At 31.9% G+C, this 13,719-nt stretch overlaps 1 protein-coding gene and 1 pseudogene across 2 annotated transcripts in view; both read right to left on the reverse strand.

Annotated features, from left to right (window-relative positions):
• The window catches only part of USP33 (ubiquitin specific peptidase 33), a 45,413-nt gene that overhangs the window by 5,519 nt on the left and 26,175 nt on the right, over nt 1–13,719 (reverse strand). Inside the window, exons 10-21 of one of the 2 annotated variants that reach the window (XM_016151038.2) lie at nt 13,239–13,647; nt 11,037–11,177; nt 9,683–9,798; nt 8,355–8,527; nt 8,161–8,231; nt 7,505–7,538; nt 5,035–5,080; nt 4,389–4,569; nt 3,480–3,606; nt 2,339–2,508; nt 1,186–1,267; nt 327–435 (exon numbers count right to left, since the gene is read on the reverse strand). In XM_016151038.2, coding sequence (XP_016006524.2) covers nt 327–435; nt 1,186–1,267; nt 2,339–2,508; nt 3,480–3,606; nt 4,389–4,569; nt 5,035–5,080; nt 7,505–7,538; nt 8,161–8,231; nt 8,355–8,527; nt 9,683–9,798; nt 11,037–11,177; nt 13,239–13,647 — 1,659 coding nt within the window. Of the gene's footprint in view, nt 1–326; nt 436–1,185; nt 1,268–2,338; nt 2,509–3,479; nt 3,607–4,388; nt 4,570–5,034; nt 5,081–7,504; nt 7,539–8,160; nt 8,256–8,354; nt 8,528–9,682; nt 9,799–11,036; nt 11,178–13,238; nt 13,648–13,719 lie in introns of both variants that reach the window. The other variant, XM_016151037.2, reaches the window with a different exon arrangement.
• On the reverse strand, nt 7,163–7,281 carry LOC118607281 (annotated as a pseudogene).

Raw genomic sequence — 13,719 nt, forward strand, 5'->3', positions numbered from 1 at the left:
GAGAATGCAGTCTGGATAAATGCTTTCAGAAAAACGGTAACTTAAACCTGTAATTTAACATTTCAACAAGATTTATTTCCAGTGTCAATCCATGAAACAAAATTTACTACCAATCCATAAAACAAAAACCCACAAAATGATAATTTAGCTTACTCTAATTGTCGTGACCTACCTGGGGTTTCTCACTGTTATATACTCATAACACTTAAACTCTGTCAGAACTCTTTTATCCAGTCATTTCATTAACATAACATAGTTCTGCTAATTTCAATTTTTATCTTTACCCAAAGTCATATTTATAATTTGAAAAGCATCACTTTTTTTACCCGAATAAAAATTTCCAATTCAGTTTTTCTTCTCTTTTCAATTTTCTCTGCCTCAATTTGGCAAGTGTGACAAATGTACAGATGGTTAACAGCTGGTCCTCCTCCATACCTAAAGCATAAAGAATTTAGTAATTATGACAATCTTGAAGAAAGCTAATGCTCTAGAAAATATGTCTCCAACTTTTAGTTAATGGCTAAATCCCTAGTAAATAATAAATCCTCACAGAAAATGTCTGTCATATTTAAACTAATGTAAAAATCAAATAATCATAGGACTTGATTTTATGTTTATCAGGGTCAGTGACTTTATTAACTAACCTGCTCTATCTATATTTCAACATTCCTTTACAGTCACTTCTGCTACAAAATATGTTTGTGGCAACAATACCAAGTGAAAGAAGTGGCTTTAAAAAATTAGCATATAACATACAAAAATCTTAGTTATACAGCCATACTCTTAGTCAAATTCTAATCAGAAGGAGGCTTCTCCTGGTCACTCAAGTAAGAATTATGGAATAAATTATTTTCAACATTTCACTAAGGAAAACAAAATAAGGAAATTACATGTGAGAAGCTCTAAAATAAAATTGAAAACTTTAAATAAGAGTTAAATATCACAGTATACTTTTACAGATAAAGATAATCAGAACATAAAAATTTAAATTAATTATCTAGACTAGGGACACACGAGCTACAAAGTCTTTTGATTCACACTGAGAGTGAATAAACGAAAGAAAAGAATTATTCTACATAACGACATATAACACAACAAGCATATATGAAATAATATACTCCCCTCTTTAATGAGTTTCGCAAACTGATATTCACAAAACCATACTGTCTGATTTGAAAAACAAACCTGCTATATAGGTTATCCCAAATGTTCTGAGGCAGCATCAAAACCAGGTCTTCAATGTAACTAGCTTTTCGTGGAGGAACACCTAAAAAAATTTAGATAGGTTTGTCTCATCCTTAACCTCCTTTATGTCACTCTCAAAGGTTAAACTCATTTTTTAACTGAATAATTACTGGCATTTTTTAATCATTAAACTTGAAGACCCTCCCAAATGGTTAAAAGTTACAAATAAGCATTTTTGGAGATTATGTTGCTAAAGATGACTGTATATCTAAGGCAGAGAAAAATCAATAAACCAAGGTCTTTGGGGGAAACAATTTTTCCTTTGCAGAGCTTCTGGGGTAGCACAAGAAACGAAGTATTTATATAAATAACTAATAAAAGGCAGGCACAGATAAATGGCCTAAAAGGTTTTATGGGTAGATTCGGATCAGGAGAAGTCTTATGTTAGTACTTCAATTCAGGAAATAAGAGAAAAATTCATATACAGAAATATTTTCAAGGTTTAGGTTTCAAGGTTTATTCCTACTATCTCTTAGTTTCATTGAAAAAATAATTAATGAAAATATCAAGTCTTCAACCATGAAACGTAATCAGGGTGTCACACAATAAGGTTTTATTCATCATGGGAACAAACACCAACATAGCCAATCACAAAGGCATAGATTATATTTAGCAAATAACTATATGAGGCGTTTTGTTAAATTCCAAGTACATTTATATACTTAGGAAAAGGGCCAGCTATTCATGTAGACAAGGGATAGGTGCTACAGATACAGTTGGTAGCTAAGTGTCTCTCATCTGAGAAAAATAATGTGCAATATAAATGTTCTTTGTACCTTAATTGGTTGTTTATATATCTGTCTCTACTATGAAATCAGAGCTTTGAGAACAGAAGTGGTGTCTTTGTTATTTTCAGGCTCTAGCACAGGGTTTGGAACAGGTACTCAATAAATATCTGTTCTATAGAGGCTATAAATTGCCTATAATTAGAAGAAAAGGTGAATTTCTGAAACTATAATGAATTAAAAAAACAAGTTGGATTGCAGATGGGGAAATCAGAAATAAATGGAAAGGAAAATTCTTGGCTCTTTCCTAATTTGTAAATTATTTAACAGCAAACCCCACCGCTACTTTCCATTACAGAACTTCTTACCTCCGTGAATACACAGAAAATCATTATTTGAAATAGGGCCAGGTTCAGCAAAGGTCTTAAATTTATTTAGCCACTGTCGAGAAATATAAAACTGAAGGAGACTTGATTCCATTATGTTTAATAAATTTGATATCCTTCGCCTCTCTTTTTGTGCCTCTTCACTGCTCTTCCTATTAAAAACAATGATTCATTAAATTCAGTATGCATTTTATTCTATTAGACTAGTAAGTGGATTTTTCGTACACATTAATATTGTGAATCTTAGTAGATCCTGGGACTTATTCGAAAGAAATATACTTTGTATCATCCCCCAACTATACTGTATACCCCTAGAGGCAATACTGTACCTTAACTACTGGTATCCACATAAACAGAGTAGGCACTCAAATGTTTGTCAGTAAAATCAATCTAAATAGTTAATGTGTTTTTCTGTTTTAGTAGCTAGCACTTAATCTTTTATAAGATTGGTATTTTTTAGTATAGGATTTATTTTTATAGTAAAAGTTGGCTTGTTAGCTATTTTAGGAGAAATTATGGTACTTAATCACTATCATCAGTACCTAATTTTTTTTATTAAAACCAATCTTTCTAAAACAAAATAGTTGATCCTTGAACAATGCAAGAGACTAGGGTGCCTGACACCCCCCCACCCCACACATTCGGAAATCTGCATATAACTTTCGGCTCCCCCAAAACTTAGTTGTCCCTTGGTATCCACAGGGGAATGGTTCAGTCCTCCCTGTGACACCAAAATCCACACTCAAATTCACGAGATAAAATGGTGTAGATCAACACATACAGTCAACCCTCCTCATCCTCAGACTTCCAACCACTGATCGAAACTGTACAGGTTATTTACAGAAAACAATTCCTCTAAAAGTGGACCCATGAAGTTCAAACCATGTTGTTTAAGGGTCAACTATATTCCTTTGCCCTTCAACAAAATGATTTAACATTTTCTTAAAGGATCATTCTGAATGCAAACTTTCACTTTATTTTACTCATATAATGAAACATGTTATACAATTTCTAATATTTACTCAGAAATTCATTTTGAAAATCTTAGAAGTTACTGATAACCCGAAAGTGAGTTGCTCTTTCATATTTGTTAAAATAGCCTATCTGTGAGTTACTTCTTTACCTGTAGAAAAGAACATAAGCTTCTGCATTTTGTACAGTAGATTCTGAAACTTCAGTGACACTTTGGTCATCAAATTCATACCAATGATTATTTAAATTGTTTCGGCAGTAGGCAATATAGTGTCCACCTGAATTTAAAAGGAAAATATTTAAATCGTTTCAATAATACAAATTAATATAAGAATGGAAGATAAACTACTTTTGTATCTCCAGTTCTTAGAGACTGAGATATAGCAAGAACTATGCTAGTATTTTGCTCCATTATGTATCTTCACCACCACGACCTGAGAAAAGGTAATCTTAAAAATACATGATATCACTTATATGTGGGATATAAACCTAAAAGCAACAAATGAGCAGTACAAAAAGAGACTCCTGGACATAGACTATACACTAGTGGTTACCAGAGGACTATAGAGTGATTATTAGTGGAATGGAGGAGGAGAGGGGAGGTAGACAGAGGGGGTCAAATACAGGGGGTAGAGGGAAGGTGAAGTGGGTAAAGGGGATCAGCTATATGGTAGCTGAAGGCAACTGGACTTTGGGTGGTGAACACACAGTAGAATATACAGATGTCAAATGATAATGTACACCTGAAAATCATATGACTGTATTAACCAATGTTAGCCCAATAAACTTAATTAAAAAAAAAAATACCCAGTGTCGAAATGATATTAAAGTCCTTACTGTTTAACTTTATGCAGAATATAATTTCCAGTATTTCAAACTTCAGAGTAAAATTACTCAATTTTCTAAAATTGTCCGATATTTTTTAATAACCAAATAAAAATAATAAAAATCTTTTTATAATTTTTTCTTTTGTTCAATCAGGTCTTACTTAAAAGATCAATTCAAATGTTTACTCCTTTTTTTTTTAATCTAAGAACATATGTCAAACTTATATACTTACTACTTGCAGTTCCGTGATGACAAATAACTGACAGAAGATCATAGGTAACAATCTGAGCTGGACTATCTTTAGCAAGAAATGGCTGAAGATCTAGGCCTTCCAGTGGAAATGAAACATGAGTACTGATTTTGGTGGAAAACATCAGTTCATGTCTGAATCTTTTAAGGTGGATGCATAAAATCTAAAAGAGAAAGGCAAGATTATTTAAGATTCTATTGCTTTATATGCTAGATAAAGGAGTCTTCTAAATATACATTTTGAATTAAGTGTCAAGGTTAAACGTTATCCTGCAATTATAACCTGATTCCAGAGACGTCAAAATATGGAAATGGTGAAATATGGTATTTACTAAGCTTACAGCTACTGGCTTTTCTAATTTTATGCTTTATACCGCTTTATACCTGCAAGGTCCTACAATGTCTGATTAAGCTGTGTTCAGCATATTTTCACTAGTAAGGGCACTTACTTGGTATGTAACTCAGTTTTTTGAAAACAAATAATCCTAATAGGGTATGTGTGTGTGTATATATATATATAACAACTGGTCAAGAGAACCACTCTATTCTTCAACCATGCTAAAGAATTTATTACTAATGCTTAATGTCCCTACCAGATAAAATAAAGTGAATTATAATAAAGCTCATACCTCAGGAAACTTTTGCACTTTACAAAACTTTACTCCATTCCTCAACCTAAGGAGAGAAAAGAGAAAGCCAATTTAAATAAACCTATTTCCCATATGAATCAACAAAAGCTTTATTGGTATTTTCAAATATTCAGCAAAATTTTTTAGAAAATGAAAAGACAAAAGTATCAGACTAAAAATGCTCAAGACTGAATTATGTGCTACGTATTTAAAAATATATACTAATAAAACACTGGAGTCCCTGATCGCAAAAAAAAAAAATTTAAGATATCAATAATAAAATTGCAGAGTTGTAATTCTTTGATGAAAATTAATTTTTTAATAAACAATCAAAAGAGAAACTCATACAGGGAACAAACTGATGGCTGCAAGATTGGGGGTGGGGGCAGATAAGGGGCTGAGTGAAAAGGTGAAAGGATTAGAAGGACAAATTGGCAGTTACAAAATAGTCATAGGGATGTAAAGTGTAGCATAGGGAATATAGCCAATAATATTGTATAACTATATATGGTGTCAGATAGGTACTAGACTTAGGGGTGATCACTTCATAAGTTATATAAATGTCTAACCTCTATGCATATACCTGAAACTAATATAATATTGACTGTCAACTGTAATTGGAAAAAAATTAATTTTTTTAAAACAGAAATTCTACTATCTATGGCCTGGCTATGCCTTTATTAACATCCAGATATCAAGTAAAATTGGGTAAAATAAAATCCCAATTTCATACAATTGGTTGGTTAGGTCTATTATAACCTTTATTTTTTTTTAATTAAATTTATTGAGGTAACACTGATTAATAATTATACAAGTTTCAAGTATACGATTCTAGAATACATCATCTGTATATTGCATTATATGGTCACCACCCGAACTCTAGTCTCCTTCTATCACCATATATTTGACCCCCTTTACCCTCTTCATCCTCCCCTAACCCCATTTCCCCTCTGATAACCACCATATTGTTTGTGTCTATGAGTTTGTTGGGTTTTGTTCATTTGTTGCTTTCTGTTTTATAAATATCTCACGTATAAGTGAAATCATATGGTTCCTGTCCTTTTCCATCTGACTCATTTCTCTTAGCATGATACTCTCAAGATCTATCCATGTTGTCACAAATACAACCTTTATTCTTAAATGTGGAAACAAATAAGATAAATAAAGGCTGATTACTTTTAATAGTTAACATTAATATACACTTGACAGAGCTCTACTTTGGATTTGGGGGTAGATACAAGGTTCTTTTCCATCTTTGCTATTATCTTTTTCCTAGTCAGTAGTGCTTTTCAAGAAAGGTTCCCCCATCCAGGCCAACACCCTCTTCAGCTATCAGCTAAAGATTTAAGGACAAACTCGTAATACTTTTCCAATTCTCTAGAGTGTATTTTTTTTTTCTAGAAAGTACAAGGCAGCTTTTCATCCTTATTGATCAAATATACCATTTATTTTTGTCATGAAGAGAACCAAGAGCTGCAGATCAACATTTCCCTGGGGTTACTGCAAATAGACAGAAGTTTGTATTATGAAAATTCTAGATCTTATTAGGAGGCCATTATTTTTCTATTACAGAGATTCAAAAATTTTTTCCCAATACACTCTACGTCAAACATTTTTTCCTTCAATTCACCACTTACTTTTCTAACTTACCACCAAGAAGCCTTAAAAGCTTGAATTTATTACAACATAGAAAAAGGCAACTAGTAGTAGATATAAACAAAATCATACTTTTAACTGTCTTTCTATTCTGCCATCTTATAGGAGGTAACATAAAAGTTGGTATAACCTTTCTAAATTTTACACAGATTTGAAACTAAGTACCTTTACAGCCACTTTTACTTCCTGTTACCACAGTAATCCAGAAAAGACTATCACTTATTTATAACGACAAAACATAACCTATGTAATGAAAATGTATGTTATATATTATGTCTTTTATAATGTATTTGGAAAATGTTTTCTCCAAAATTAAATACTTTATATCTCAAAACATACTTTCACATTTTTTAAATTTATTTATTTGTTCGTTCGTTCATTCATTCATTCACTTTTTAGGCAAGGCAACCCTTGGTTGACCTCACAGATTGCAAGGACCTTGTCAGCTTACAATCTCTTATTTTTTTTTTTACACCTACAGCATTTGGTCTTCCTAGGTGGTCTCCCATACAAGTACTAACCAAACCCGACCCTGCTTAGCTTCCAAGATCAGACGAGATCAACCTTGTTCAGGGTGGCATGGCCATAGACTACTTTCACTTTTTAGATAAGCCTATTAAATTTGTTTAATGTTTACCTCAAATTTGTTTTATAAAATGACCAGCCTCTTTATTTTTACTAGGACAAAATTTACTAGGCTTTACTTTTCTAAGTAAAGTGGAATTTTAACTCCACATGCTCAATTCAAAGAACCAAGAAAAATACCGTTTAAAATAAAAAATATGCAATTAAAAGCATTATCAATGACACTTACTTTTTGCATTTTTCACAACTGTACATATTGTCACCTGAAAACAGAACAGATATGATCATTCTTCTCAAATTAAAACCAAGGTATTTTCTTTTGGTTCTGCAATTTCTCAAGTCTGCCACATGCTTACCATGCAACACAGTAACACAAGGCTCACATTTCTTAGTCTCTGCTCAAGAGTCAGTTGTTCATAATGTTTACCTTGCCGAAATCACTCTTCACCTCCCTCTCTTTTCAACCTTGAAAACTTACCTTAAATAACATCTTTTCCATTTATTCACTCAACAAAATTTACTGGCACCTGTTTTATGTCCAAGCAAGGTGTTAAGACATACAAAAATAGTGAAGGATCTTAAATAATATGGAAGAATTTAAAGACTAGTCCAGATATTTAAGTCTTCTATATTGGTTGACTTTTGCTTTCTTTGAATCCCAGAGCAGTTTTAAGATACCTCATATATCATACCATCTTGTACTATAAGAAGTTGTATAAATTATTTCAGTATATGATTTATAGTATTTATATTTATATTGCCATACTAGATACTGTGGCAATATAGGCAAGTACTATTTAAGTACATTGTATACTTAGTCTTACTAGTATTTTAGATCACTTACAACAATTTAGCCACAGATGAAAACAGTTTTATATTTCTTACCTTTTAGTTCATCTCTAGCGAAGAAGGCAGCAAGACAATCTTGCAAGGTTACTATTGGACCCCAAAACCAGCTAGGGACACATGAGACAACAAACCTGAAACATTATTGATAGAAAAAAAAAAGGAAGTGTTCTGCCAGTATAGCAGAAACAGCAGTTTTAACAATGAATTAATTGTAAAATATATATACATACCTCTTCACATATTCCATGAAAAAAGCTATCCACCCTTGTGGAGCATATGCTTCGCCACATGATCCTGCTTTGACTATAGAAGTTGGATGACTCGATGAATGCAGCTTAGCAAGGTCTTCCTTGCCAGGAATCGGCAAGGACAGATCTTGAAAGGTCTCGAGGGTTACAGACACCTAAAATTATTTTGTTTTAAGAATGAAATGAAAATAATCCAGCACAAACATTTATGAGGACAGATTTTAGACTGCAAAGATCAAAGCAAGTTATAATAAGCAATAAAAAAGAACGAAAAGTCAAACTGGTTTATAACAATAGCAGCAAAAACACTTGCTCTGTACCAGGTCCTGTTCTAAATTTAATCTTCACATAAACCTTATGAGAGAACTATGAACACTCTATTAGTTGAGGACACTGTGACATAGAGCTATACCTTACAACCAGCCACTGTAGCTTGAGATCCAAAATCTTAAACACCGCTGCATGTATTTTTGGATAAGGCTCTTGTAATAGTTTTTAAGTATTGTTTTTTCAAAAAGCTGTAAAACCTAGCATGTAATTTTTAAATAGATGAAAAGATTTCAGGATAATCCATTTAAATATCTGGTACCAAATTAGCATACATTAAAATGATCCTATTGAAAGACCCTAGATTTAAGATTTTAACACATTAATTGAAAACTTACACTTGGGTTTTTTTCTTTTGTTTTGTTTTGTTTTTAAGAGATGTCATATTCATTAATTATATTCATTACTGCACTGAAGTAAAACTGCTCTTAAACTCAAAGAAACTCGGGGATTTAGGGATATCATTAAAGAGGTCATGATCATTTTAATGTATGCTCTTGAGAATGAATGTGACACTACTTTTATTATTTGAGTTCCAATCTTAACATGGGAATATATTTACAAGCCATACAACCAAATGCAGGAGATACATTCACACCCTAATGTCTGTGAATATCAAGTTTCCCAGTATACTAATTTCATCAGCCTTAGGAGAATATGCATATTACCAATTCTTGTTGCTGAGCAACATATCATCTTTAGATCTGACCAGAAATGAAGAAATAAGAGTTAATTCTGCCTGCCAATCAGTACATGCCTGTCCAATGATGGGTCAAAACTGATCCTTGAAGAAATTATGTTTATATTACTTACAAAAACAAATTCTACTCCTACAGTCAATTTATATTGATGTTAACACATGAAATATATGTATAATCATCTACAGAAAGGAGTTAAACTTTTCATAACATTTTGTCAGAATTTTTTTTAAAAAATTAAATTTTTTTTTAATTTCCTGTGTATTATAATTCCTTCATACTCACCCTGTCGCAAGTCAGACACTGCACTGAACTAATGATTGTTCCATCAAATATGTCTGAAATAACACTTCGGTATTTCTTATGCTGTTTTTTTCTCTTTGGGGATAATGAAGATTGAGCTAAAATGGAGAAACAAGTGTAGGAAATTTTTTTAAAAATCAAAGCAGTTCCTGTAGCATTTTTCTCTGGCATCTTTAACAGTAAAATTTACTATGCTGAAGAATTCTTTCAAAATACCATTCAAGAGCACTGCTTAAAAAGAAAAAAAAAAGAGAAACCAAGATGAAACAAGAAGAGTTCAATCTCCAAACTTGATTTCTATTGGAACGGTTTTGCTTTCACTTGTCTGTTTTTTATTCCGAAGAAGGCTATTATTTGAAGAAATGATTCTAAATATTGAGTTATTTTTATTTCCTAGATATGAATGCTTTTGTCAGACGTGATTTATAAATATTTTCTACCCATCTTTTCATTCTCTTAATAATGTCTTTTGCCAAGAAAATTTTAAATTATTTTCTTTTATGGATCAAGTTTTTGGTATCTTTGATGTCTTTAAGGAATTATTTGTCTAACACAAGGTCATAAAGACTTACTCCTGTATTTTCTTCCAAGAGTTTAATAGTTTTACATTTTTTAATATTGGAACTCTCAGACATAGTTGATAGGAATGCAAAATGATACAGCTACTCTAGAAAACAATTCCATACAATATTAAACATAAAACTTACATTAAACCCAATAACCCCACTTTTGGGTGTTTACTCTAGACAAGTGAAAACTTATGTTCAGAAAAAACCTATAAACAAATGTTTATAGCACCATTATTCACAACTGCCAAAATCTGGAAAATTCAAATATCCTTCAATGAGTGAATGAATTAACAGTAGTGTAGTCATCCAATGAAACACTACTCAGTAATAAAAAGGAACTATTCAGACATTCGACAACATGACTGTTATCTCAAATGCATAAGTGAAAGATGCCTGTTTCAAAAGACTACATACTGTATGATTCCATTTATATGACATTCTGGAAAAGGCAAAACAATAGGAATAGTGAACAGATCAACAGGGCTACGGAGATAGTCTGATCACAAAGTAGTTATGAAGAATTCTTTGGGATGTTGGAACTATTCTATATTTATTTGTGGTGATGGTGGTGGTAATAAGAATCTATACATGTGTTAGAATGCTACACCAAGTGAATTCTATTGTACATAATTCAATTTATGCCAGAGAAAAAAATTTTAAATCATTTGTGTAAAATTAAGCTGTCAATTTTCAAGGTTTGAATAATATTTCATAATTAACACTTTAAATTATTGAAAGAAAGGAACCTGAGTAATTGAAACTTATACCTTTTTTTTGTGTGGGTGCCAATCCTGGCCACAAATTGCCTGATTTAGGAGGGCTCGCTGATAAACGTGGATTAACACCTTCATTTGACGGAATGATCTGTGGCGTAGACAGATCATTCAAATGGACATCGGTAATATATTCTGTAATATTTAAAATTTGTATTATTACCATAAATTGTAAAATTATTCTACCTGTCAAATAATGCTAATTATTCTAAAGGATTCTTCATTTGAGATTTTGAACACAATTCACATTAATAAATGTCTGGTGAAATACTTGATAGCCAAAGTGCTTTCTAAGTGAAATAACTGATTTTCCTCCAGGAATTCAATTAATGTTTATAACACATTACTGCTGCAGACATTAAGGAAGTAAGCAATGGATATAAAAAACCAAAGAGAACTGTATTTGTCCTAACTTAGTATTTTTTTAAAAAGATATTTGGGAGTTTTTAAAATAATGTGGGAGAAAATGAGATTATTTTCCCAAACTAACTGACATAATAATCAAAATCTAAGAAGAAATTTAGGTATAAAATAATCATGTTATCTTATTCTTACTGTAATAATTCAGACCTCTTTTCAGGAAATTAATTTAATTTTAGAATTAAATTATGAATCAAGAAAATATAACTTCTGTGAGTACTATCTGCATCGTTTGCTGTTGGGTTCCTAGTATAAAAAAATGCATGCCAGGAACTGTGCTCAGTAAGTTTCTGATTAAAGAAAAGAGAATTATTCATAACAGACCTTGAAACAGAATGACTTCAGGGATTTTCCCAAATAATGAAAATAAGTGACATTACTTTCACATGAGCATTTCTCATCATCTCTGTCATGACTGGAAAGCAGACTGTATAATATTAGGGGGAGAGAGGGAGGAGACTTACTCTAGGCCTTTCTGAAGGGAATAATGTTAATATGATCTAGGTTAGGGATTGGCAAATGTTTCCTGCAAATGATCAGAGTAAATATTTTTGGTTTGTATACTGTATATGGTCTTTGTCACATTTTTAATTGGGTCTTTAAAAAATTGTAGAAGCGCACATCCCTGGTCTAGATCATTAATTAGTTACTATGTGTAAGAATAAACCAGCTATGGAGCAATAAAGAACAAGAACAATAAAGAACAATGAATCTCAAACATTCCTTAACCAGGCTTAATCAGGCTTTTGACAAGGAAGGCTGGATAGCAGTCTAAGCTAAGTCTTTCACTGACGCTTCATATATTTATTGACTGAACAACTTCTAAACACATCTAAACTCCTAAACATAAGGGCAGTCTAATTAAGGAACCTAATGAATTTTTTTCCTGACTTGAGGCATTTATGCACTATACACAGGTGAACCACAAGTATTCCTCTGGTTAAGAAAATATCTTTTTCCTCAAGAATGGTTTTTGAGTTCATTCAGATATCTAGATAAATTGTTTAATAATTCTCACTTCAACAATTTGAGTTCTCACTTTTCAACAGAAGATAATTAGCTTTTCATGTTACTTATCTGCCACTTATTTTAAGATAAGAAAATCTAAACCTCTGATGGTTTAATTGTATGTGCTTTGGAGAACTAAATACCACATTAAGCCAAGATAAGCTAACTCTTGAAGAAATAAATGTAAAATGCAAAGCAATCAATTTCGACATCTTTTATTCAGCCACTTGCTCTTTCTTAAAGGAACACTGACTCATATCTGAATATATCATAGCACGGTTCACTTAATTAAACTGCTATGACAAAACAAATACTAAATATTTCGTAGCTGATGTGACTCCAATGAGAGCAATCTAAATCTAACAGTGTATAAGGTTATAAACTGCAACTGATTACTTTGCTTTTTCCCAGGATCTCAACAGCATCTGCTTAATATGACATTAACATTCACATGCAAATATTGCTAAATTATACTAGGTAGAAAGCCCAAACACAACTATTTAATTCCCCTTTTCTTCAAATTAGTATGGATGAACTATGTCAGATACTTCTCATGAAATATTAAGCTAAAGCTATCAATCTATTTTATTTTTTATTATGCTAAATATAAACTGTGAACATTAATATGTAAATTAAAAATGTCTTTAGTCATATGCCATGCTCATTTTCCCTCAAAAAATCTGAAAATGATAAAATTACAAATATAATATCTTATACCAACTGTCTACCAATGAAACACTATCATTTTCAAATTATTAAAACTGTCACCTGAAGCTCTGCTGTGTATTTGCACTTTGACAGTTTCCTGATTGTTTAAGTCAACTGTTTCAGACACGGAGTCTCTATCTAATTCTCCTTCAGAATTTACTTTATTAATCTTATTGCAGATCTTCTCTTTTTGCCAATCTTTTGACATTTCTGAATTGTTCTCATCATCCTGAATTAACATTGTTGTTTCATTATTATCTTCAGAAAAGCCTCTAGAGCCATTGTCATTTTCAGCTTTATCACTGCTACTACAGGATTCACAGGACTGAAAATCTACATCTGACTGGCTCTTGTCTTCTTCCATGGTCTCCTCAGTCATTATGGTTTGAGGATCTTCTATTTCCATGACTTGTTCTTTCAGTTCTTCATGTAGCAGATCCATTAAACATCGAAGGAATTCTTGAGCATCCTAATATATAAGCAACATAGATATTAACACTTCATTAAAAATATGTGTATATGCAGAAACTAAAGGAAGAAT

Source organism: Rousettus aegyptiacus, unplaced genomic scaffold (assembly GCF_014176215.1).
Source record: "Rousettus aegyptiacus isolate mRouAeg1 unplaced genomic scaffold, mRouAeg1.p scaffold_m13_p_1, whole genome shotgun sequence".
Lineage (NCBI taxonomy): Eukaryota > Metazoa > Chordata > Mammalia > Chiroptera > Pteropodidae > Rousettus > Rousettus aegyptiacus.